Raw genomic sequence first — 25801 nt, 5'->3', positions numbered from 1 at the left:
GGGGTTTCACCGTGTTAGCCAGGATGGTCTCGATCTCCTGACCTCGTGATCCGCCCGTCTCGGCCTCCCAAAGTGCTGGGATTACAGGCTGGAGCCACCACGCCCAGCCTATGGCTGTTTTTACATTACAAAGGCAGAGCTGAGTAGATGAGACAGAGACAGTATGGTTACAAACCGAAATTGTTTCAACCCCAACTTCATTCTAGCAAAGTTTTACTTTCTAGATTCAGGCCAGGGAACAAGCATAAAATGAAAAAACACTAAAATGGTGTTCTGGGACAACAGATACCTACTTGCTATAACTTCTTTCCAAGAAAACAAAGGGCCATATTAATTGAAGGGCTCACAAGTAAACAGGTAAGTGACTTAACGACTTCAGACACATGCTGGTCAACTACGAACTAGTCAGTGAAGGAATAGCCATAGTCCTATAACCCCAGTTCCTATGGCCCATTTACCTATTGCCACACTTTTTGGTACAAGTATTTTATCAGCTCTCAAAGGCAAGGTTGTAATGTTGTTTTAAATGTTTCCTATTGGCTCTAAAAACAGCAATATTCATTGGATTGCCTCTAGAATCTAACAACTGGGCTGAGCCCAATCACTGTTGTTTTGAGCCAAATTATTCAGAAACCTAAATTTCTCTTGTCCATCTATCTCTCCTAAGTCCTCTGGAATATCTTTCTAAAACCAACATCTGACTATGTGACTTCCTTACTCACCTTCATCTTCAGGAGATGCTCCAACTCCTGAACTCAGTGGACCACCACACCCATTCTGTTGAGGCCACCTCCGACCACTCCCCACACCTCACACATGTCAACTGCACACAGATGCTCAAACATATGACTTTGCTCTTTCATGTCTCTTTGCTTGTGCCCTGTCTGGTGTGTCTTCATTTTCCCCATTTGCTATTTTAATCTAAATTCCCCAAAGCTCATCTCTGTGCCTCCTTTCCACTCCCCAGATATAATGAGTCTTCTGAGTTCCCTCAGCACTTTGTGTGATATATCCAATGGCATGTAACTGAATAGCCTTCGGTTCCTGATGTTCACGTATTTCCTCCCTGAGACAGGGAAGCATATGCATATATATATATATATATATATATTTTTTTTTTTTTTTTTTAAATATATTTTTTTTCTGGAATCCTTGATGCCTAAAAGGCACTGAATGTAAAAGGTACTTAGAGAAAGCCATCATAAACTCATAATAATAATGGCACTATGATAATCCCCACCCTTTTTTTTTCCTTTTGAGACAGAGTCTCACTCTGTTGCCCAGGCTAGAGTACAGTCACGCAATCTTGGCTCACTGCAACCTTCATTTCCTGGGCTCAGGTGATCCTCCCACCTCAGCGTCCCAAGTGGCTGGGACTACAGGTACATACCACCATGCCTGGCTAATTTTTGTGTTTTCAGTAGAGACAAGGTTTCCCCATATTGCTCAGGCTTGTCTGGAATTCCTGGGCTCAAACGATCCACCTGCCTCAGCCTCCCAAACTGCCCTAACACTCTTAAAACAAGAATGTCAACTCTTTCTAGACTTAAGTAGTAGCTCGAGGACTACTTCTTTACAAATATTAAGATGCTGAATTTTTTTTTTTTTTTTTTTTTTGAGACGGAGTCTTGCTCTGTCACCCAGGCTGGAGTGCAGTGGCGCAATCTTGGCTCACTGCAACCTCCGCCTCCCAGGTTCAAGCAATTCTCCTGCCTCAGCCTCCCAGGTAGCTGGGATTACAGGTGCATGCCACCATGTCCGGCCAATTTTTGTATTTTTAGTAGAGACGGAGTTTCACCATACTGGTCAGGCTGGTCTTTAACTCCTGACCTTGTGATCTACCCACCCACCTCGGCCTCCCAAAGTGCTGGGATTACAGGCGTGAGCCACTGCACCTGGCTGGAATACATTTTAAAAATAATATCCATGAGAAAATAACCAGTTTTCTGGACTTCAGAAGAGGAAGAAAAGTTGCCCTCCCTCTCATTTCTTTTTGTTTTGACAATTAAAACATCAGACCCTACTGTTCAAAAGCACCCCAAAGACCAGTGCATAGAAACATGTAGCCCCTAATTAATCTGCATAAGACATAACCACTTATCAAACCCATTATAACACAAATATTTCCAAACAGCTGGCTTATTTATCAAAAAGCATTTGGCTTAAAATTAGAATGTGATATCCAAATTTATAGCAATACTTCTAAAGATCTGTTCTGGTAAAATTGTCATTAGATTTTGGGACTTTAGAGACTGCTGAGAATACCGATGCATTTTCAGTCAACTGACTGGAATCATACAAAATTATTTTTTGACTTAAGAAAGGAGATTTATTACATTAATAGTCTTTACATATGCCACAATTAGCAATAATCTAGGTAATTAAGGTAATTTTATTTTTTAAATCACAACATGGAAACTACTTAAATATTAGGTAGGTAAAATAGGTATGATATCTGGGGCAAGAAAAGGCTGAATATTATGAAAATATATACTAAATAGAGGAAGGAGTCAACGGATCTTATGTTTCATCTGGAAGCCTACCACTTTGACTTCTGACTTTATTGTAAGGCTGGTTAAAAGAGCAGTTTTAGGGAGCATATAAATATCTACCACAATAAAACCTATTTAAGTTTACATTTGATAGAATCTGGCAAGTGAATCTGAATAGCAAAGACACTGTATTAATCCAATGTTTAGTTCCCAAGTTTAGGAAAGTGAGATCTGGAAAAGTGAGGGAAATCTATACACAGTATGGTAACACCTCACTATTCCTTACCAAATACAATGGCAGATGGACATCACATAAAAGATCAGAGTACCCACTTTTCTGACTCAAATGCTCCCTACTTAGTGGGACTTCATATGCCTTCCAGTGTTCCACTACTTAATTACACAGGGAAAATAGTGTATGGTTAAATAATGGAATCAGACAAAAACTCAAGTCTGATTTGATAAAACAGAAAATTATGATAAAAATACTGCTTCAAACAGTAACATTTTTAAAACTCAAATGTAATAATCACTTCTTAGAATGTTACATGATCTCTTTCTCTTTCTCTCATGCTCTTTGATAGCAGCCTTACTGTCATTCTAGGCAAAATGTGCCACACTTCTGCAGACAAATACCTACTCTTTAGTGACCAGGGACTCAGCAGTCCAGCTTAAACCACAGATACAACATCTCAGGCCATAGACACTTTACATTAAAGGGCTGAAAATCCTTAAAACCCATATAAAGCCACAAAGGGTTGACATTTTATAGACTAGGGGAAAAACAACACAAAGAATGTTTAAAGGGAACTGTGGCCTAGAAATCAGAAGTAACTCACGGTATAGAAATTATGACCTAATATCACCAAAAAGTAATGTTAACAAGGTGACATGACAAAGTAAGATATATTTTGTTACTTGCTAAAATACATCATAGCTGTTAGAATCCATAGTCTGTATTAAAAAACATACTGAATACAGCACTTGTTTCCATTTCTCTTCTCTAAGAGATTAACACGGAAATAACTTAAGGGAAAGTAAACAAACAACACAGCCACAGACGCACACGGTTACCACAGACTATGAGCAGAGGAAATAGATGAATACTGTACACTGTGTAAAAGCAACAACAGATACAAGGTGAGCAGCTCACCTCTTCTGTCCTTCGAGTCAGAATTACCTGTGTAGTAAGTAAAAAATAGAAACATTCATTCAGGTTAAAGAAACACATTACAATTCAATTTAGAGTACAACAAAACAAGCTCCAGGATTAGGAATGCTTTCCTCCATGAGGCATCCTCCAACAACTGGGAAACAAGACTGCCCAGATTCACTAAACTTTGGACAGTGGTCTGGCCTTCTCCCTGGGTACACAAATAGTGCAGCATCAATATTCATAAAAAGTACAAGAATGCAAAGAGAACACATGTCATTAGAGGACTTTATGTCTTTAGCTATATTAAAATTCAAGAGGGCAAAATTAAGTAAGGATATAAAAGACCAAAATGATAAGTAATAAAATCTAATTGGTATATACCAAACTCTACAAACTAACAGAGAAAATTTTCTTTTCAAAGGCTAGTAAAATATCCACAGCCCTTATAAACCCCAACAGTAGAAACAGTACAATATTCTTTTGTCCCAATGCAATAAAATTAGAAATGACAAAGTAAGAAAACACTTGAAAATAAAAATCAAAACCAAAATGATGTGGTAGATCACCTGAGGACAGGAGGTAGAGAACAGCCTGGCCAACATGGTGAAGGCCCGTCTCTACTAAAAATACAAAACAAATTAGCTGGGCGTGGTGGCGGGTGCCTATAATCCCAGCTACTTGGGAGGCTGAGGCACGAGAATCACTTGAACCCAGGAGGAGGAGACTGCAGCGAGCTGAGATCATGCCACTGCACTCCAGCCTAGATGACAGAGCAAGATTCTATTTCAAAGAAAAAAAAAAAAATCAAAACCAAAATGGGTCAGGCAGTGGCTCACGTCTTTAATCCCAGCACTTTGGGAGGCTGAGGTATGAGAATTGCTTAAACCTGGGAGGTAGAGGTTGCAGTGACCCGAGATTGCACTACTGCACTACAGAATGGGTGACAGAGTGAAACTCCATCTCAAAAATCAAACAGACGGCTGGGTGTGGTGGCTCACACCTGTAATCCCAGCTCTCCTGCCAGAGACTATATTTGAGACTCCTTTGTGCTAGATGTAGTAATGTGATGAATTCTAGCCAACGGGATGTGAGCTAAAGCAATGTAACTTCCAGGTCACATCTTCTGGAAAAGAAATGCCCTCTATTCCCTTTGTTCTTCCTTCGCAGTGGTTGCAACTAGAACCCAATGGTGAGAACTATCACTAACCAAACAGATAAGGGCAATACTGTTAGGATGGCAGGTCCACAAGAGGAAAGGAATTTGGTCTCTACTGAAACGAAGGCCCTGCCCACCTCTGGAATGTAACTAGGGAGAGAAAGACACTTGGGTCTTATTTAAGTCACTGAATTTTGGTATCTTTGTCAGAGCAGCTTATAGCGCATCCTAAAACAACTACCTATACAAATACCTATGGAATGTAGCTAAAGCTGTGCTTGTGCAAAATTAACAGGAAAGAATGAAATTAAATAAAGCACACTCAATTCAAGAAGATAGAAAAAGCACGAAATAAATCTAAAGAAGGTAGAAAGTAAAAATGAATGAAATAGAAAACTTAAAAATAAAAGGACTATAAATGCACACAATAGCAAGTTCTTCGGAAGAAAAAAAGTAACAAACCTATGAAATAAATGGTTATTCAGCCTAAACAAAAAAAAAGGAGACATAAAATAAACAAAATTTAAAAATTAATAGCTCTGTAGGCTATTATAATAACCACAAAGGAGAACTTTTCCTCATTCAAATATATTTGAAAACATGAATGAAACGGCCAGATGTAGTGGCTCACACCTGTAATCCTAGCACTTTGAGAGGCTAAGACAGGAGGATCACGTGAGCCCAGGAGTTCGAGACCAGCCTGGGCAACATGGCGAAACCCCATCTCTACAAAAAAAAACCAAAAATTAGCTGGGCATAGTGGAACACGCCTGTAATCCCAGCTACTTGGGAGGCTGAGGTGAGAGGATCGCCTGAGCCCAGGAGGTGGAGGCCACAATGAGCCAAGATCATTCCACTGCACTCCAGCACTGGGCAACAGTGAGACCCTGTCTTTAAAAAAAAAAAAAAAAAGAGTATTTTTTAGTGTAAACTCCATGTAGCAAAACAAAACACTAAAAATTAAAACTTATCAAAAAGAATACACACACAAAAGAAAAACATAGATCAATCTCATTTGGAGATAATTTGTGAATATCTAGACAGAGAAAATTCTAAACGAAAGAAAAGGAAAACAGAATATCAAACAGACTGCAACAGCTTGTTACAGGAATGATACAATATGGTTGGGCAGCCTTGGCTCACGCCTGTAATCCCAGTGCTTTGGGAGGCTGAGGCTGAGGATTGTTTGAGGCCAGGAGTTCATGACCAGTCTGGGCACCACAGTGAGTCCCTGTCTCTGAGAAAATTTAAAAATTAGCTGGACGTGGTGACATGTGCCTATAGTCCTTAGCTACTCAGAAGTCTGAGGTGGGGTCTGCTTAAGTCTGGGAGTTCAAGGTTACAGTGAGCCATGATCGTGCCACTGTACTCCAGCCTGGATGACTCAAAGGAAAAGACTTTAAGCAAAGCAAAGGTCAACAGGAAAGAAAAATTAAGAAGATTAAATAATTAATTCAGAGCAAGACTCTGTCTCTAAAAAACAAATAAATAAAAACTGGCCGGGTGTGGAGGCTCACGCCTATAATCCCAGCACTTTGGAAGGCCAAGGCAGGTGGATCACGGGGTCAGGAGTTCGAGACCAGGTTGGCCAACACAGTGAAACCCCGTCTCTACTAACATACAAAAAATTAGCCGGGCATGGTGGTGTATGCCTGTAGTCCCAGCTACTCGGGAGGCCGAGGCAGGGGAATCACTTGAACCCGCGAGGTGGAGGTTGCAGTGAGCTGAGATTGCACCACTGCACTCCAGCCTGGCGACAGACTCCATCTCAAAACAAACAAACAAACAAACAAACAAACAAACAAACAAACCTAGGAACAGAATCCACTACAGAAACAGACCAAAAGAGAAAAAAATCATTCAGATCTTGCTCACTGATCCTGAACAGGCAACTGGCAAAATTTAACATCCATTCCTGACATAAATGCTCATTAAATCCTGAACACAATAAAATATGTTTATCTCAACTCAAGAGTCAGTACCATGTATAATGAAGAACCACTGAAAGTGTCCTCCTTAGTGTCAGATACAAGAGAATGCTGTCTGTATTTACCAACTGCTTAACTTTGTTCTGGAGGTATTCATCAATGCAATTAAACAGAAGAAAAAGAAAGTTCTACAAATTTGGAGGATATATGCAGATGAGATGACTTGAAGCCATAATAATTAATGAAGAAAATTACTTCAACACTAAGAGAGTTTAAGGTGGCCAGTACAAAATGTCTCTACAAAAATCAGTAGCCTTCATATCCCCAACAGCAGCCAGTCAGAAGATATGATGGAAGAAAATGCTCCATTTATAGTAACAAAAACAGAAGATTTTTAAAAAAACACAGACTTCAGAAAATGGAATATATTGCATTCTTGGATAGTTAGACTCAACATCTTTAAGATGCCATTTTCTCTGTTAATCTACATACTTAACATGATCAATACAAACTTTTTTCCTGCTAGACAAGTTGATTCTAATGTTTATAGTAAGAATTGCTAACAAAATTCTGAAAAATAAAATTAACAAGGAATGACTCATTTTACCAGATATTAAATACTTTACAAAGTTACAATTATTGAGACAGTGGGGCTTTGCACATGGACAGAGAAAAAGATTAATAGAAAATAAAATGAATGTTCCCAAATAAATAAATATGAAGAGGTAAATAAATATCTGAATTCAATATATAAGATGGGTGGCATTTCAAATCAATGAGGAAAAATAAATTATTAAGGGGTATTGGGACAAGTTAGATATTTGGGGAAAAGCAGATCCATAGCTCACACTCTGCATCAGAATAAATTCGAGATAGACCTAAGTGCGTGTACACACACACACACGTGCGCGCGTGAAACCATAGAAGTCCAGAACAAAATTATTTTTATAACCTTGGAGTAAGGAAAACCTTCCTAAATATGACCCAACTCCTAGAAAACTTAAAATAAACTGAGAAATATTTAAATTTAAAAAATTAAAAATAGCTAACGGTATCTTCTGCAATGCAGAAAATCTAGATGACCACCTAGAGAACAATATTTGCAGGTTTACTATAGACAAAGGACTCATTTCCCAAACGTACAAAGAACATCTACAAACGAGTCAGGAAAACCTTGACACCCTAATAAAAATGGGTAAAGAATATCAACAAAGAATGCTCAGAAAAATACATTTAAATGATCTTTTAAATTACACAAAGTTGCTCAATCTCAGAAAATGCAAATTAAAGTTACACTGAGATGTTATTTTTCACCTGTCAGATTGGCAGAGATCCAGAAGTTTAACAATTCACCACACTGAAGAGAGTTTAGAAAAACAGGCACTTCGACATACTGTTAATAGGAATAGACTTCCTAGCAGAGGGGATTGTGGCAATATCCATAAATTTATAAATGCACACTTAAAATAATTTATCCTACTAATATTCTTATATGTGTCTGAAATGACAAACTGTATTGTTTATAAGAATACTCTGAAAACAATCTTAATGTCCATTTATAGGGGAAACTGGATAAATATATTAAGGTATATCCTTCAACACAGCAGCTCTTTACCAAAACAAAGAACAAATATGACAGGCTAACTGAAAAAGCAATATGCAGAAATCAACTCAGCATATTTATTACTTATATTATAAATGGAAAAAATGAATATATATGCTTTTTTTTTTAAGGATTTTATTATTGATTTATTTTCAAAAGGTATTCTAGGCTGGGCACAGCAGCTCACACCTGTAATACCAGCACTTTGGGAGGCCAAAGTGGGCAGATCATAAGGTCCGGAGTTCGAGACCAGCGTGGCCAACATGGTGAAACACTGTCTCTAATAAAAATACAAAGAATAGCTGGGTGTGGTGGTGGGCATCTGTAATCCCAGCTACCCAGGAGGCTGAGACAGGAGAATTGTTTGAACCCAGGAGGCAGAGTTTGCAGTGTGCCGAGATTGCGCCACTGCACTCCAGCCTGGGCAACACGGTGAGACTGTCTCAAAAAAATAAAAAAAATTTTAAAAAGGGTATTCTACTTTTTTACTTGTCACTGATTTTTTTTTTTTTTTTTTTGGTTGATAAGAGTCTCCAGTCTCACTCTGTTCCCCAGGCTGTAGTGCAGGGACTTGACTCACTACAACCTCCACCTCGCAGGTTCAAGCAATTCTCATGTCAGCCTCCCAAGTAGCTTGGATTACAAGTATGTGCCAATACGTTTGACTAATTTTTTTTATTTTTAGTAGGTAGACAGAGGGTTTTGCCATATTGGCTAGGCTGGTCTTGAGCTCCTGGCCTCAAGTGATCCACCAATCTTGGCCTCCTAAAGTGCTGGGATTACAGGAGTGAGCCACCTGGCCTATTTATTTTTGAGATGAGGTCTCCCTCTGTTACCCAGACTGGAGTACAGTGGTGCAATCACGGCTCACTGCAGCCTGAACTGCCAGGACTCAAGTAATCCTCCTGCCTCAGCCCTAAGTAGCTGGGACCACAGGCATGAGTCATTAGGCCCTGCCAATTTCTAAATCATTTGTAGAGATGAGGTTTTGCTATGATGCTTAGCCTGGTCTCAAACTCCTGGGCTCAGGTGATCCTCCTGCTTCAGCCTCCCAACGTGCTGGAATTACAGGTGTAATCCACTGTGCCTAGCCGGCCTTTGTTTATTTTTAAAAGGAGAAAAAGATTCAAAGCAAAGATCAACAGGAAGGAAAAATTTTAAAGATTAAAGAATGAGGCCAGGCGCGGTGGCTCACGCCTGTAATCCCAGCACTTTGGGAGGCCGAGGCAGGCGGATCACAAGGTCAGGAGATCGAGACCACGGTTAAACCCCATCTCTACTAAAAATACAAAAAATCAGCCGGGCGCGGTGGCGGGTGCCTGTAGTCCCAGCTACTCAGGAGGCTGAGGCAGGAGAATGGCGTGATCCCGGGAGGCGGAGCTTGCAGTGAGCCGAGATTGTGCCACTGCACTCCAACTGGGGGACAGAGCAAGACTCCGTCTCAAAAAAAAAAAAAAAAAAAAAAAGAATTAATTCAGGATACATCCAATATCCAAATAATAAGAATTTGAGAAAAGAAAAAAAAAAGGAAGAGGGGGAGAAGGTTTCAAAGAAATGGGAGAAAATTTTCAGAAATACAAGATCAAGGCTCCAAAGGGCCTATTATCTATAATAATGAACGAAAAAGACCCACATCAAGATACATCTCTGTGAAATTTCAGGATACCAATGATAGAAGATCCTAGAAAGCATACAAATAATTAGAAATTAAGATAGCAGTAAAATCCTCCAAACCTAGTAAGCAGGTGTCAGTTAGGGCAATACTTTAAAAATTCTGGGGTAAAAATATTCCTCAAATTCTATGCACAGCCCTAAAGATATTTTTAGACACGTAAGGTCTCATGCAATTTGCCTCCCATGGACCCCTTTTCTCAAGAATCTACCGAATGATGAGAGGAGACAAGAAAGAAGACAATATGGAAGTCAGGAAGCAGCAGCAAGGGGAATTCCCAGAATGACAGAGAAGGGAAATCCCAGGCTGATATATCTGTGCAGTAGCCCTAGAGATCAACAAGCCTAGACTGGAATAAGACAACGTAGGGCTCAGGAGGAATTTCTAGAGGTAAAAAAGAAATAGATTATCTAATAAATCTCACTTTGTAGAAAGCTGTTTTGAGAGGCTCTGGAGAGCATGGTAAGAATTGAGTAGCAGTAACTTTGTTGAGACATAGTCTCACTTTAGTCACCCAGGCTGGAGTGCGGTGATATGAACACAGCTCATTGAAGCCTCAACCTCCTGGGCTTAAGCAATCCTCCCACCTCAGCCTCCTGAGTAGCTGGGACTACAAGCACATGTACCCATGTCCAGCTAATTTTTGTATTTTTTGTAGAGATGGGGTTTCATGATGTTCCCCAGGCTGGTCTCAAACTCTTGAGCTCAAGTGATCTGTCCACCTGGGCCTCCCAAAGTGCTGGGATTACAGGTGTTAGCCAGTGTGCCTGGCCTGACTAAACAGAAAACTAAATAAACAAAAAATAAGGCAATTATTAAATCCAGAAAAAAAATTGTACAAGAAAGAAAAACAATCCATTTATATTTATAGCTCAGCAATGAATATTTCATAATTATAATAATATACATCAAATACTGATTTAATAAAAAACTGTAACTGTTACAGGAGGACTGGTAAAATCGTGGTGATAAGTGGAATATGGGGTTTAAGACCATGAAATTCCCATGTGCAATAATGGTTTGTTGTGTTTTACTCATCTTGAATGAATGCCACTAGAGAAATGTAGTCTCAGTCTCCTATGACATGAAATGTCAATAACTAGACAATAACTAGATTCTTAGCTGTGGCACAATTTGGACCTAAGTCAGTTTATGGAAAACTAAGTTCCCTATAAGCAGAGTGGAAAGACCACAAAAGTGAGAAATAGTCCTAACTTGTTAGCCTTGACATCTAAAGCAAATCACTTAACCTCTATATGCAGTCTGAAATTAAGCATCTGTTAAAAGGAGATGATTATCCATGGTCATGTCACAGAACTGTTAAATGAAAGACAGTACAGAATAGAACATGGGCTGTCCAGTCAGTCAGGCCTGTGTTACAGTCTCTACCTTTTCCATTCACTCATTCAGTTTGTACAAGTTATTCTGCTTTTCTCCCTAAGCAATGGCCACAACCCAACATTTTATGTTGTTACTAACATTTCAAAAAATTGTATGTAACATTAAAAGAATAAACATGGAACTGGATCATCCATTAAAACAAAACAAAACAAAACTAGTGGTGGCCCGCTAAAGTGATTTCATGAATTGTGTCATGACTTGTACATTGAAAAATATTCCACAAACTACAGTTTCATCATTGTAAAATACTTTCACCTATAAAACATAAAATAGAACTTACCTCACAGGATTATTCTAGAAAACTCTTAGTACGATGCCTAGCACACAGTAATAACAATGACAAAACTACATTAACTTTAAAGCACAAAGCGAGTGTCAGACATTACTTGTCTGCAGTCCTCTATTTCATCAAGAATAGTGAGATGCCATCTGCATTAAAGGTACCTTCACATATTTCACTGGGAACTATCAGAGCAATAATCACAACAATACTAACAGCTCACACTTAAAAATAGTGCTTAACCTGTGCAGGCATCTTTGTAAGTGCTTTACCCATATTAACTTGTTTAATCCTAATATCTCCTCCATGAGGTAAGAACTATTACTATCACTCATTCTTGTTTCACAGACAAACTGAGGTAGAGAGATCAAGTAAGCCAGCTATGCCATAAACATGACTGGTTTATGGAAGAGCTGGGATTCAAACTCAGTGTGGTACTGAAGACTGCCCTCTTAACTGCAAATGCTGTCTTGTCTTTACGGTAGAAAATATGGGGAAAAGCTGGCAAGTGAAGGGTCTGAGTTATAAGGCATAGTAAAAGATATCACCTATAGTAACAAATGAGAACCAACTGAGCAAACAGTTCCTGAATGTTCCCCATGAGCGAGATGTGATTCTGCTTAGGGGCACTCACCATCTAACTGGGAAGAAATTAGAGCCAAAGGGCTGGGGAACACAGAACAGGAAAGAGTGATTTTTGCTAGAAAAGGGATGACAGTTACATTTACTCCTCCCAGAAGCCCTTTGAGGGTCTCTCTAACCCTCTTTTACAGACAAGGTACCTAAGGTTCAAAGAGGTCAGAAACTTGTCTTACCTGTCCTGGTCTCAGACCCACGTCTCTGATTTTATCCTTGGGACTACTGCTTCAACCTGAGGCCCTGAACAACTGGCACTGCAATGTAACCATTTCCCAGAGCCTCTCTAATGACACCCCTAGCCACTGGCCTCCCACGCCATATCTAATTGTCATGGACATCAATATCCATTCTCCTTTCCATGGTCTCCATGGATCCCTCCCTTTTCAAACCTAATCTTATTACTCATTCTCTGTGTCTTTTCATCTTCAGTCTCTTGCATCGTCAATGAGCTCCTCTCTTTCTCTTTTTAAGCCTTCTCTACCTTTAAACACATTTAAGTCCTCTCAATCTAACCAGGATCCCACCTAGCAGAATGATATTCTCCAGAATCTTTCTTCTTTCCTCTTCACTCATGCTAACCAGATATGCCTAAAAATTTCAAATATAGGTTTCATTACTTCACTTGAGCAATTTTACTTATTTGAAGAAATTTTAAGGCTAGGAAACACAAACAATGTAATGAAAGGATGAATAAACTCAAAGAGCAAAAGAATAAAGAGAATCATCTCTAGTACCTGAAGGAGGGAAAGCTTCTGGAGTGGTTGCTGCGGTGCTGGAATTCCCCTCCCAGGGTTCTGTTCTGGCATCCGTGAACTGGTTATCTGGAAGCCACGTTTCATTTGGTAAAATTGTAGTGCCTATAGAATTGGTGCTTGCTGTTCTTGTGGTCCCATTGTCAGAGTCTGAAGAATTGACAGTGGTTAAATAGGTGGGTCCCAGAGTTATATTTGGGCTGAATGTTGGTGCCACAGAAAGAGAAGTTAGTGAAGAAGTTGGATTTGAAGTTTTGGCCTCTTCTTTAACTGGTTCTGCCGTTGATGAGTTAATTAATCTTGTAATTCCTACAGAAGGTGCAACTACAAACACCAAAAAACAAGGAAATATCACATGAAGAATGTGAGGCTAAAAAGTTGTGAGACACAAAGCAGCAAGCCTTAATAAACTCTCAAACATATGGAGACCAAGCAAAGACCAACCCCCCAATACCCACCCACCCGCTATGTTTTTATTTAATGCTGGACCTTTCCTACCTCCTCCAAAGGACTATGGTTTAAGGGAGAAAGACATAAGATTCTTCACTTAGTTCCTCAGAAACCATATATAGAGTTGTAAATATCAACAGTTTATTTTACTTTTCAGGAAATAACACATAATCTCTTTGACTTATTTAAAGCAGTTATATGTATGAAAAACAATGCTAAGCATTCAATACAATTCCAAGATTTCTGAAGACACCTATTTTACCATCACTTCGAATAAAATTTTTCTATTCCTTTCTTCAAATACCATCTTGGTTTTCAAATTTGGCTCATTAAATGTGAAAGCAAAATTTCATTTCAAATAGCAGCCTTATCAAATTACAATTTACCTGTGGTAGCATTGTTGGCACTGACACATATCAGACCACTGCCAAGCAGAACAAGAGTGAACCAGGAATCCATGCTTATCTGGAAAATAGGGAGCCATGTTAGATGAGGTCCTATATTATCATGACTATGTCTGAGCTGGTCACCAGAAGAGTATTCTGGATTTCCAAGCTATTAAAATGTGTGTCTAAACCAATGATCTTTTGGGATCCTGATATGAATGCTTCCTCAGATATCCAATAACTAACTAAGTCTTTATAAAGATTGACTATCCCTTATCCAAAACGGCTGAGGACTAGCAGTGTTTCAGATTTTTTTTTTTTTTAAAGAGATAGGGTCTTGCTCTATTGCCCAAGATGGAGAGAGTGGTATGATCATAGTTCAGTGCAGCCTCTACCTCCTGGACTCAAGTGATTCTTCTGCCTTAGCCTCCTGAGTAGCTGGGACTACAGGCATGTATCACCATGCCTGGCTAATTTTTAAAATTTTCTGTAGAGACAGAGTCTCACTATGTTGCCTAGGCTGCTCTCAAACTCTTGGGTTCAATTGATCCTCCTGCCTCAACCTCCCAAAGTGCTATGATTACAGGTGTGAGCCCCCACACCCAGTCCCTAATCCAAATTTTGAATCCAAAATGTCCCAGTGAGCATTTCTTTTGAGCATCATGTCTGTGCTCAAAAAGTTTCAAATTTTGGAGCATTTCATATTTTGGAATTAGAGATATCCAACCCGTAAAAATAAAAATAAGTCATAATAGGACTCCTTTTTTATTTTTTTTGAGATGGAGTCTCGCACTGTTGCCTGAGTTGGAGTGCAATGGTGTGATCTTGGCTCACCGCAACCTCCACCACCTGGGTTCAAGCGATTTCTCCTGCCTCAGCCTCCCAAGTAGCTGAGATTACAGGCATGTGCCACCATGACTGGCGAATTTGTTTGTATTTTTAGTAGAGATGGGGTTTCTCCATGTTGGTCAGGCTGGTCTCACACTCCCGACCTCAGGTGACCTGCCCACCTCAGCCTCCCAAAGTGCTGGGATTACAGGTGTGAGCCATCGTGTCTGGCCCAAAAAACTTTTTTAAAAAAGTCACCTGTGCTAGACTGCAGCTTTGTGGGTGACAGCTAGGGAGCAGTCCCTTTTAAAGATCCCAAGTTGATTGCTAGGTGCAGCTTTACAGTTTTCAGAGTGAGAAGTATAGAGAAGGTAGGCTGACTGCACTGATGTACTGCTGCCCTTCAAGGAACACATTATATAGCTGTTCTCAACCTTTATGCCACCTCAAACCATGTAAGATAGTAGCACGTTCCCACCAGTAATAGTGGTTTGTTCATCCATTCAGATTTTTATGCCCTATACTGAGCTAATGCTAGAGAAATAACTGGGGAGCAATACACTCACAAGCCCCATCTTCACAGGACTCACAGTCTAAAGTGTTCAATATGGTAGTGACTCTCCAAGGGAAGTAGGACATACATCTTTAAGGGACACATGAAAATCTTAGGGGTATAGGGGAAGAGAGGGAGATGTAGGTGGTTCATATACACCCCAGGAGTCTACCCCTGGTGCCAGCAGCGGTGCCTAGCAGGGAGATGGACTCAACAGTGGCCTTCAGGTGCACCCACATGAGATTTTGACCATTTCCCCATTCTTCCTAGGCTGTGATCATTAAACCAGTGATATACTGTTAGATTTTCACAAAACTTACATTTTTATAACTCTGTGGAAGAGCTGGATGGTGAATTAACATTGATCTCTGGCAGAATCCAGCTCAATTACTATCTGAGCCTAATCCAAAATTGGAAACTCAAACAATTTCCTTCACAAGGGTCAAAAAACAAGTGGAAGGCTGACTATTATACATGTATACATGTCTATTCTTGATAAATCAATAGAAAACGGTTTTGGGAAAAATAACTACATATTTGAGGGGAGGGAATTAGACCACCATCTCACTCCATACACTAAAATAAATTCCACATAGGTTTAGAAACTAAATGTTTGAAAAACACATTTTAAAAGAAAATAAATGAATATGTGAGCTCAGGATGAGGAAAAAGTTTCTAAGTATAAAAGGCAATGTAAGAAATCATAAAGCTAGAAGTGGAATATCTCACAGCAGAAAAAACAAAAGCTTCTAAACATAAAGAAGCCCATCATAAACAATGTTTATGGATAGGAAGACTCAATATTGTCAAGATGTCAGTTTTTCCCAAATAAGTCTATAGATTCAATGCAATATCAATCATAATCTCAGCAAGTTATTTCGTGAATATAAAAAGGCTGATTCTAAAGTTTACATGGAGAAACATTAAGATTCTGAAGGGGCAACTCAATATTAAAGAAGAGTCAAAGATTAATGCTATTGGACTTCAAGACTTACTTTAAAGCTATAGTAATTAAGACAGTGTGGTATTAGCAAAAGAAAAGACAGATCAATGGAACAGAACAGAGATCATAAACAGACTCACATAAATATAGTCAACTGACAAAGGAGCAAAGACAATAAAATGGAGCAAGACAGTCTTTTCAACAAATGACACTGGAACTAGACAGCTACATACAGAAAAATTAATCCATATCAGACCTTATATCTTTCACAAAAATTAACTAAAAATGAATCACAGACCTAAATATCAATCATAAGACTATAAAATGCCAAGAAGATAACAGGAGAAAATCTAGATGACTTTGGGTATGGTGAGAACTTTTTAGATATAACATCAAAGGCATGATCCATGAGAACATAATTGATAGTCTGGACTTTATCAAAATATAAAACGTCTACTCTGTGAAAGACAATGCCAAGAGAATGAGAGGACAAGCCACAGACTGGGAGAAAATGTTTGCAAAAGATACATCTCACAAAGGACAGAGAATTCTTAAACTCAACAAGAAAACTAACAACTAGATTAAAAATGGGCAAAAGACCTGAACAGACACTTCACCGAAGAAGATATACAGTACGGCAAATAAGCATCTGAAAAAGACATAGAACATCAAGACATTAGGGAATTGCAAATTAAAACAGGATACCACTACACATCTATTAAAATGGATTTTGGTTTTAAAATCCAAAACATTTGAGAATACTACATGTTTGTAAGAATATGGAGCAGTAGGAACTCTCATTCACTGCTTGTGGGAATGTAAAACGGTACATCCACTTTGGAAGGCAGTTTGGTAGTTCTCAAAAACATAAATATGCTCTTAACATATGATCCAGCAATCGTGCTCCTTGGTATTTATCCAAATGAGATGAAAACTTATGCCATTTAAAAAAACCTGCACATGGACGTTTACAGCAACTTTATTTATAATTGCCACAACTGGGAGCAATCAAGATATCCTTTAGTAGGTGAATGGATAAATAAGTGATGGCACATCCAGACAATGAAATATTACTCACTGCTAAAAAGAAATAAGCTAAAAACATGAAAATACATAGAAGAAACTTAAACACATATTACTAAGCAAAAGAAGCCAATGTGAAAAACCATGGAGACAGTAAAAGATCACTGGTTAAAAAAAAAACAAATAAAAAAAAAAGGAAAAAAAAAGTCCAGGTGTGGTGACTCATGCCTGTAATCCCAAAACCTTGAGAGGTCAAGGCAGGCAAATTGCTTGAGCTCAGGAGTTCAAGACCAGCCTGGGCAACATAGCAGGACCACGTTTCTATAAAAAATACAAAACTTAGCTGGGCAAGGTGGTGTGTGCGTGTAGTCTCAGCTACTTAGGAGGCTGAGGTGGGAGGATCACTGGAGCCTGGGAGGTTGAGGCTGTAGTGAGGAGTGACTGCATCACTGCACTCAGGCTTGGGTGACAGAGCAAGACCTTGTTTCGTTTTTTTTTTTTTTTAAGGGCCGGGCACAGTGGGTGGCTCATGCCTGCAATCCCAGCACTTTGGGAGGCCGAGGCAGGCATATCACGAGGTCAGGAGATCGAGACCATCCTCGCTAACATGGTGAAACCCTGTCTCCACTAAAAAATACAAAAAATCATCCGGGCGTGGTGGCGGGCGCCTGTAATCCCAGCTACTCGGGAGGCTGAGGCAGGAGAATGGCATGAACCCAGGAGGTAGAGCTTGCAGTGAGCCGAGATCGCACCACTGCACTCTGGCCTGGGGGACAGAGCAACACTCCATCTCAAAAAAACAAACAAACAAACAAACAAACAAAAAAACAAATCAGTGGTTGTGGGGCTACAAAAAGGAGAGAGGAGTAAGTAGGTGGAGCAGAGGATTGTCAGGGCAGTCAAACTCTTCTATATGATAGTACAATGGTAGACACATGTTATTATGTCCAAATCTACAGAATGCACAACACCAAAGCTTGAGTGATAATGAGGAGTCAATGTTGGTCCATCAGTTGCAATAAAGGTACCACAGTGGTGCAGGATGTGGATAATAAGGAGGCTGTGCAGGTGTTGGGGGCAGGGAGTATTCAGGCACTCTATTTTCTTTTTTTTTTTTTTTTTGAGACAGAGTCTCACTCTGTCGCCCAGGCTGGAGTACAGTGGTGCAATCTCCAGTGAGTGAGTGGTGCTCACAGAAGAGATAAATCATATGAAATATCCAGTGCTGGCAAGAGTCATATGAAAAGGACTCAAATACTGGTAGGAATAACAACTAGCCTACAATAAAAATTCCTTTCCAGAAAGGTAATACAAGAACAAGGGAAAAGAACAAAAGTAGAGATGGGGTTTCACCATGTTGGCCAGGCTGGTCTTGAACTCCTGACCTCAAGTGATCCACTTGCTTTGGCTTCCCAAAGTGCTGGGATTACAGGTGTGAGCCACTGCACCCGGCCTAACAGTCCCTGTTTTTGAAAGTTTTTTGCCTTGTGCTTTCCTTTCACTGAAGACACTGTAAGTGTCTCAGTTTTCTTCCTGTGCCCTAGGCCTGCTATTCTCCTGGATGACTTCAATATCCTCATGGATGACAACCAAAATCCACATCTAGGCCAGCCTCTCAGTTCCTTGACTTCCTTAACTCCAATGACCCTATCTCTCTATTATACTTGGGCCACTCATGACAATGGCTGTACTCCAGATTCTGTCATTACCCAGAAAAGCCCCCATACTGAATAAATCTTGCCCTCCCACTCTCCAAACCACACTTTCTATCCTTGTAGTTCTGTCTGTTATGCCTACTACACCTGCTCTCTGACCTCACCCAGGCCTTCAGTCTCTTGAACCCCTCTCTAATTCTTTTCAATATCTCTGCTCTATCTTTATTTCCTTCTCTACCAAATCAAGAAAACCTGGTGTCAGTTCAATCATTCTTTTGTCCTAACTTCCCTCGCGACACTGTTCTTTTACACCAACATAGAAAGAAAAATCCCAAACTGTCAGCCCTATACTTGGACTGCCAAATGCTGCTTTAAAAAAAAAAAAAATCAAACAACTCATAAGGGTTGTATCACTACAAATCACTATTTCTGCTTCAGTGGAACCCTAAGCACTTTCTGCAGTCTTTCTGTCTTTCCTTAGCTCTCTCCAATTCTCCATAGCGATTATTTCAAACCTCCTTTCCCCTCTAACCATCTCCTCCCACAAATTTGGCTGTTGACCTTGCCTACACTTCCAAGAAAATAAAAGCCATTGAACTGGACACCCTTAACTCACCAGTCACTATATCCAGAAAATTTCCCCTTCCCTGAAATTCCACCCAAGAATCTCAGTCCTTTAGGAACCCTGCATTTTTTTCTACCACCATCTCTAGCTTTAACCCTCCCTTTCATACCAGTTTTTAACACATTAAGTTTTCAAAGAAGATGAAAAACTTCTTTGCATCTACATCAATCCTCCAGCTATCATGTCTCTACTCTGCTTAATAGCCAAATCTCTAGAAAGGGTTGTCTCCATAGAAATCTGGCTTCTTTTTCCACCATTCCACCAAAACAGCTGCTTCCACATTAAAGAATGACCTTTTTAAACTTATCTGCAACTCATTCACAAAGACCAATTTCCCCAATACATAAAGAGTTTACAGATTAAGAAAAAAAGGACCAACAGTCTAAAAGAAAAACAGGTAAACGATATGAAACATAACTCACAAAAAAAAAACAAAACCATACAGTTCTCTTAAATGTATGAAAAGATGCCCAACCCCATTGATGATCAGAGAAAGCAATGCTGGGAGATACCATTTTTTATCTATCACACTAGCAAACATAAAAAACTTTGACAATGCTGCATTGGCAAGAGTTTGGGTAAACAGGTACTCTCATATATATAAAAAATCTATAAATATTCATCAGAATTACAAATGCACAACCCCTCTGACACAATTCCACTTCTGGAAACTTATTCCACAGATACATATCCATACTTTCAAAGTGACCCATGTACAAGGTTATTCAAAGTAGCATTGTTTTCAAGAGAAGAAAACTGGAAATACCTTAATGTCTATCAATGGGGGAGAGAGACATGATTAAATAAACTATGGCTGATTTATTTATTTAGTTTTATTTACTGAGATAGGGTCTTGCTCTCTCACTCTGGCTGGAGTGCAGTGGGACAATCATTGAACTTGGAAGGATAAAGAGTAATTGGCCAAGACAATGGTCAGACATAGTCTTTCAAACTGAGATGACTTGGGAGCTTGAAAAAGCCGGTCTGGTCCTGGGAACAACAAAGACCTAGGTAAGGGCATCATGTGGGGCTTCAACAAATATCTGTTAAATAAATGTAAAAATGGAAGACATGAAAGACCAGGGTGGGTGAGGATAGGGTGGGGCGGGGAAATGCACACAATGAGGCTGGAGGAGGCAGCGATCAGATCATGAAGGGGTCTGGACATCACAATGAAAGTTTTAAATTACCACTGAACACACTGGAGAACTACCAAAGGTTTTATCACAGCGAGGTTAAATGGAACAATTTAGATTTTAGAAACAATGACTGATGGCAGAGTGAAGGATCAACTGGTGGGGTCTGAAGTAAGGAGGGTCACTGACTGAAGCTTTCAGAAGTAATCTAGACAACAAACCAGATGGATCTCACAGCAGGGCAGGAATACCTAAAGGAGATGAGAAGAGAATTTGTAGTTGGAGGTAAGCAAGGCCCAGATGTCTAACTTCAGTGACCTTCAATGCTATAAGCTGGAGGATGACCAGTGTTGGGGAATGTGGTGGGGAAAGTGATGAGGTTAATTTGAACATTGAGAATGTGTGTTATTAGAGTACATGTTGTACCTGTTGGGGGTGGTGGGAAAAAGGACAGAATGGCAGACAGGCAATGACAAAGTAGCTGCCCTGGAAGTCAGGCAGAAAGCCAAAAAAGGGAGGAAGACAGCTCTAAGAGTGACAAAAGCAGCAATGAGCTAGCCAGGCAGCAGACATCTGAGAAACACAGTAGGCAGGAGTAGGTGGGTGCTGATGAGTAGAAAACTGATACATATCACCAGGGGAGGGTGGAGTAGGAACAGCACTCTAAAGAGCTGCCAGTGACAGAAATCAGCCTGAAAAACTGGCAAGGGTCTGAAGAAGTCACAGAACACCAGATACCAACTTTCATTATAGGTCTTCTCTGGAGAAAGGCAATGTGATAGAGAAGTCCAAAACAAAGAGAAGAGACCTTCCCCAACATTGGTGAAACTAAGGCACTGGAGAGCAGCTCACTTCCATAGACGACATTATATAGAGAATGAAACTAGACTACTAAGGCTGTGAAATAGATTCTTAAGTTCTACTGCTTCTAAGTTCCACCTAAAACAAGATTCAGTTGGGGACCTTGAAAGACACGAGTCTGGAGGTATGAAAGTCAGTCAGATTACTACAACAAACACACACACAAAATAGAATTTGGTATAGGTTTATATTGCAGATTAACACAAAGAACAGTATGAAAATTTATTTGTTCTGCTTAAAGCACAACTTGGAACAAACTACTTGATACATGAAACCAAAGTATAGTACAGGTTATCTGCATAAAGTAAAAAATAAAAACAAACCAGTGACAATTTTTAAAAAGAACAATAAAATGGGAGAAATCTATCTACTCAGTATTAAGGCTTACTATATAGCTACCACATTTAAGACAGTATTAGCAGAGGAACAGACACATAGATCAATGGAGCAAAATATAGAACCAAACAGACTCACATAAATATGCCCAAATAAAAGTTGCAAAAGCAATTCAATGGACAGCCTTTTCATCAAATGGTACTCGGAAAACTATATCTACATGCGAAACAATAACACTGGACCCTTCCCTTATACCATATGCAAAAATTAACTAAAAATGGGTCGAAAACCTAAATTTAAGTCTTAAAACTATAAAACTCAGAAGGAAACAGAGGGCAAAGTTTCACAACATTGGATTTGGCAACAATTTCTTGGATATAACACCAAAAGCACAAGCAACAAAACAGATTAAGTATGACCTCATCAATATTAAACACTTCTGTGAATCAAGAATACTATAACAGAATGAAAAAGCAATCCATGGATGGAAAAAAATGTGTGCCAATCACATATCTGATAAGGAACCGAAATCCAGAATATATAAAGAGCTCCTACAACTCAACAACAAAAACAACCTAATTATTACAATGGGCAAAGGGGCCAGGTGTGGAGGCTCACACCTGTAATCCTAGCACTTTGGGAGGCTGAGGTGGGAGGATGACTTGAGCTTAGAATTTCAAGACCAGCCTGGCCAACACAGTAAGACCTCATCTCTACAAAATACATTTAAAAGTTAGCTAGGGGCCAGGTGTGGTGGCACACGCCTGTAATCCCAGCACTTTGGGAGGCTGAGGTGGGTGGATCACCTGAGGTCAGGAGTTTGAGCCCAGTCTGGCCAACATGGTGAAACCCCATCTCTACTAAAAATATAAAAAATTAGCCAGGCGATGTGGCGGGTGCCTGTAATCCCAGCTACTTGGGAGGCCAAGGGAGGAGAATCACTTGAACCCAGGAAGAGGAGATTGCAGTTGCAGAGAGCCAAGATCATGCCATTGCACTCCAGCCTGGGCAACAAGAGCAAAACTCTGTCTCAAAACAAACAAACAAAACAAACAAACAAAAAGTTAGCCGGGTATGGTGGCATGTGCCTGTACATCTAGCTACATGGAAGGCTGAGGCAGGAGGATTGCTTGGGTTCAGGAGTTTCAGATTATAGTGAGCTATGACTGGTGCCACTTACAGCTTGGGTGACAGAGAAAGACCCTGTCTCTTAAAAAAAAAAAAACAAAAAAAAACCCCTGGCTGGGCATGGTGGCTCACCCCTATAATCCCAACACTTTGGGAGGCTGAGGCAGATGGAGTGTGAGGTCAGGAGTTCAAGACCAGCCTGGTCAACACAGTGAAACCCCATCTCTACTAAAAATACAAAAACTAGCTGGGTGTGGTGGCGGGCGCCTGTAATCCCAGATACTTGGGAGGCTGAGGCAGGAGAATTGCTTGAACCTAGGAGGCAGAGGTTGCAGTGAGCCAAGATTGCGCCACTACACTCCAGCCTGGGTGACACAGCAAGATTCTGTCTCAAAAACCTATTTCATACCCATCAAGATGGTTATTGTTTAAAAAAAAAAAAGGTTGGTCATAGTGGCTCACGCCTATAATCCCAGCCCTAACTAACACAGTGAAACCCCGACTCCACTAAAAATACAAAAAATTAGCCAGGCGTGGTGATGCGCGCCTGTAGTCCCAGCTACTCAGGAGGCTGGGGCAGGAGAATCGCTTGAACCTGGGAGGCAGAGGTTGCAGTGAGCCGAGATTGCACCACTACACTTCAGCCTGGGTGACAGAGTGAGACTCTGCCTCAAAAAATAAATAAATAAATAAATAAAACAACCTCCCCCGCCCCCCAAAAAAATCCAGAAAACAACAAGGGTTGGCGAGAATGTTAACAAATTCGAACTCTGAACATTGCTGGTTGGAATGTAAATGGTATTATACTGTAGAAATCAGAATTGCAATTCCTCAAAAAACTAAATGTATTAACATACGACCCAGCAATTCTACTTTTGGGAACATACCCAAAAGAATCGAAAGCAGGAACTCGAGCAGATATTTATACACCAACATTCACAGCAGCATTATTCACAATAGCCAAAAGGAGGAAGCAACTTAAGTGTCCATCAACAGATGGATAAATAAAATGTGGCATATACATACGATGGAATGTTAGCCTTAAAAAGGAAGGAAATTCTGACACATGCTACCACATGGATGAAACTTGAAGACATTATACTAATAAGCCAGTCACAAAATGAAAATATTGCATGATTCCACTTATATGAAGTACTTAGAGCAGTCAAACTCATAGAGAAGGAAAACAGAATGATGGTTGCCAGGGGCTGGGTTAAGGAGGAATGAGAAGTTAGTGTTTAAATGTGTACAGAATTTCAGTTAGGGAGGATGAAAAAGTTCCAGAGATGGATGGCAGTGATGGTTGCACAACAGTGTGACTATGCTTAATACCACAAAACCGTATACTTAAAAAGAGTTAAAATGTTAAATTTCATATTATGTGTATATTTAACTACAATTTTTTTTTTAAGACAGGAGAATAAAAAGGCAAATCACAGGCTGGGAGAAAATTTTGCAAAAAATATATCTGACAAAGGATTGGTATCCAGATATATAAAGAACTCTCAAAGCTCAACAGTAAGAAAATAAGTATCCCAACAAAACAATGGGCAAAATATTTGAACAGATATTTTTATCAAATAAGATATATGGAAGGGAAATAAGCACATGAAAGATGCTGCAAACTATTAATCATTAGGGAAATAAAAAGTAAAACATAAAATATCAGCATATACCCACTAAAGTGACCAAAATTAAAACAACAGCTATACCAAGTGCTGTCAAGGATATGGAGCAATCAGTACCCTCAGACATTTTTGGTGCAAATATAAAATGGTACAACCACTTTGGAATATCATTTGACAGTTTTTCTCTTTTTTGAGATGGAGTCTCGCTCTGTCACCAGGCTGCAGTGCAGTGGCACGATCTCGGCTCACCACAACCTCTGCCTCCCGGGTTCAAGCGATTCCTTGCCTCAGTCTCCCAAGTAGCTGTAATTACAGGCACGCGCCACCATGCCCAGCTAATTTTTGTACTTTTAGTAGAGACGGCATTTCACCATGATGGCCAGGAAGGTCTCAATCTCTTGACCCCGTGATCCGCCTGCCTCGCCTCCCAAAGTGCTGGGATTACAGGCGTGAACCACTGCGCCTGGCCTTAAAACATAGATTTCATTGTTATTCAAGTATGATGAGGCCAACAGATCAGGAGGTGATTGCCACTGACAAGATAGTTACTCGCAGTTCTCAAGAGGAAGGCGCACACCATGCCACGCAGGGGCCACATGAGGAAGCACTAGGGTCAGTCAGGAGGCCAACAGAATGGGATGAAAACATGGGCAAGAGCCTTTATGTGGTTTCAGTGGAAGGAATGGGCAAGGCAGGGTAAGCATGTTTAGGGCTGGCTAGTTTGAATAATTTCAGTGAGTTTTGCAGCATAGGGATGTCCTTAGTTTCCTGGTATCTGATCTTGAAATGAACAGGGCAGGTGGATAATAGATAGGTGTCAAAGTCCTATGAGAGCCACATAAAGGAGGCAGCTAGAGTATGAGTGAGTTATTCACTGTCTCTAGGAATTGGCTAGCCCTGACAAAGGATCAGAAACACACAGTTGCCAGGAGCAGTGGCTCACGCCTGTAATCCCAGCACTTTGGGAGGCTGAAGTGGGAGGATCACAAGGTCAGGAGATCGAGACCATCCTGGCTAACATGGTGAAACCCAGTCTCTACTAAAAATACAAAAATTAGCTGGGTGTGGTGGCAGGTGCGCCTACAGTCCCAGCTACTCAGGAGGCAGAGGCAGGAGGATGGTGTGAACCCAGGAGGTGAAGCTTGCAGTAAGCCAAGATCACCCCACTGT

At 40.1% G+C, this 25801-nt stretch overlaps 1 protein-coding gene across 3 annotated transcripts in view; it reads right to left on the bottom strand.

Annotated features, from left to right (window-relative positions):
* The window catches only part of PTPRA (protein tyrosine phosphatase, receptor type, A), a 189809-nt gene that overhangs the window by 70581 nt on the left and 93427 nt on the right, over positions 1-25801 (bottom strand). For 2 of the 3 annotated variants that reach the window (XM_011974654.1, XM_011974651.1), the window contains 3 exons: positions 13916-13994; positions 13062-13403; positions 3646-3672 (listed from right to left, as the gene is read on the bottom strand). In XM_011974654.1, coding sequence (XP_011830044.1) covers positions 3646-3672; positions 13062-13403; positions 13916-13988 — 442 coding nt within the window. In that variant the 5' untranslated portion in view covers positions 13989-13994. The remainder of the gene's footprint in view (positions 1-3645; positions 3673-13061; positions 13404-13915; positions 13995-25801) is intronic. The other variant, XM_011974659.1, reaches the window with a different exon arrangement.

The sequence above is a fragment of the Mandrillus leucophaeus genome, unplaced genomic scaffold, assembly GCF_000951045.1.
Source record: "Mandrillus leucophaeus isolate KB7577 unplaced genomic scaffold, Mleu.le_1.0 Scaffold101, whole genome shotgun sequence".
Lineage (NCBI taxonomy): Eukaryota > Metazoa > Chordata > Mammalia > Primates > Cercopithecidae > Mandrillus > Mandrillus leucophaeus.
The sequence above is the reverse complement of the archived record's forward strand: the minus strand, read 5'-3'. Positions and strand labels throughout refer to the sequence as shown.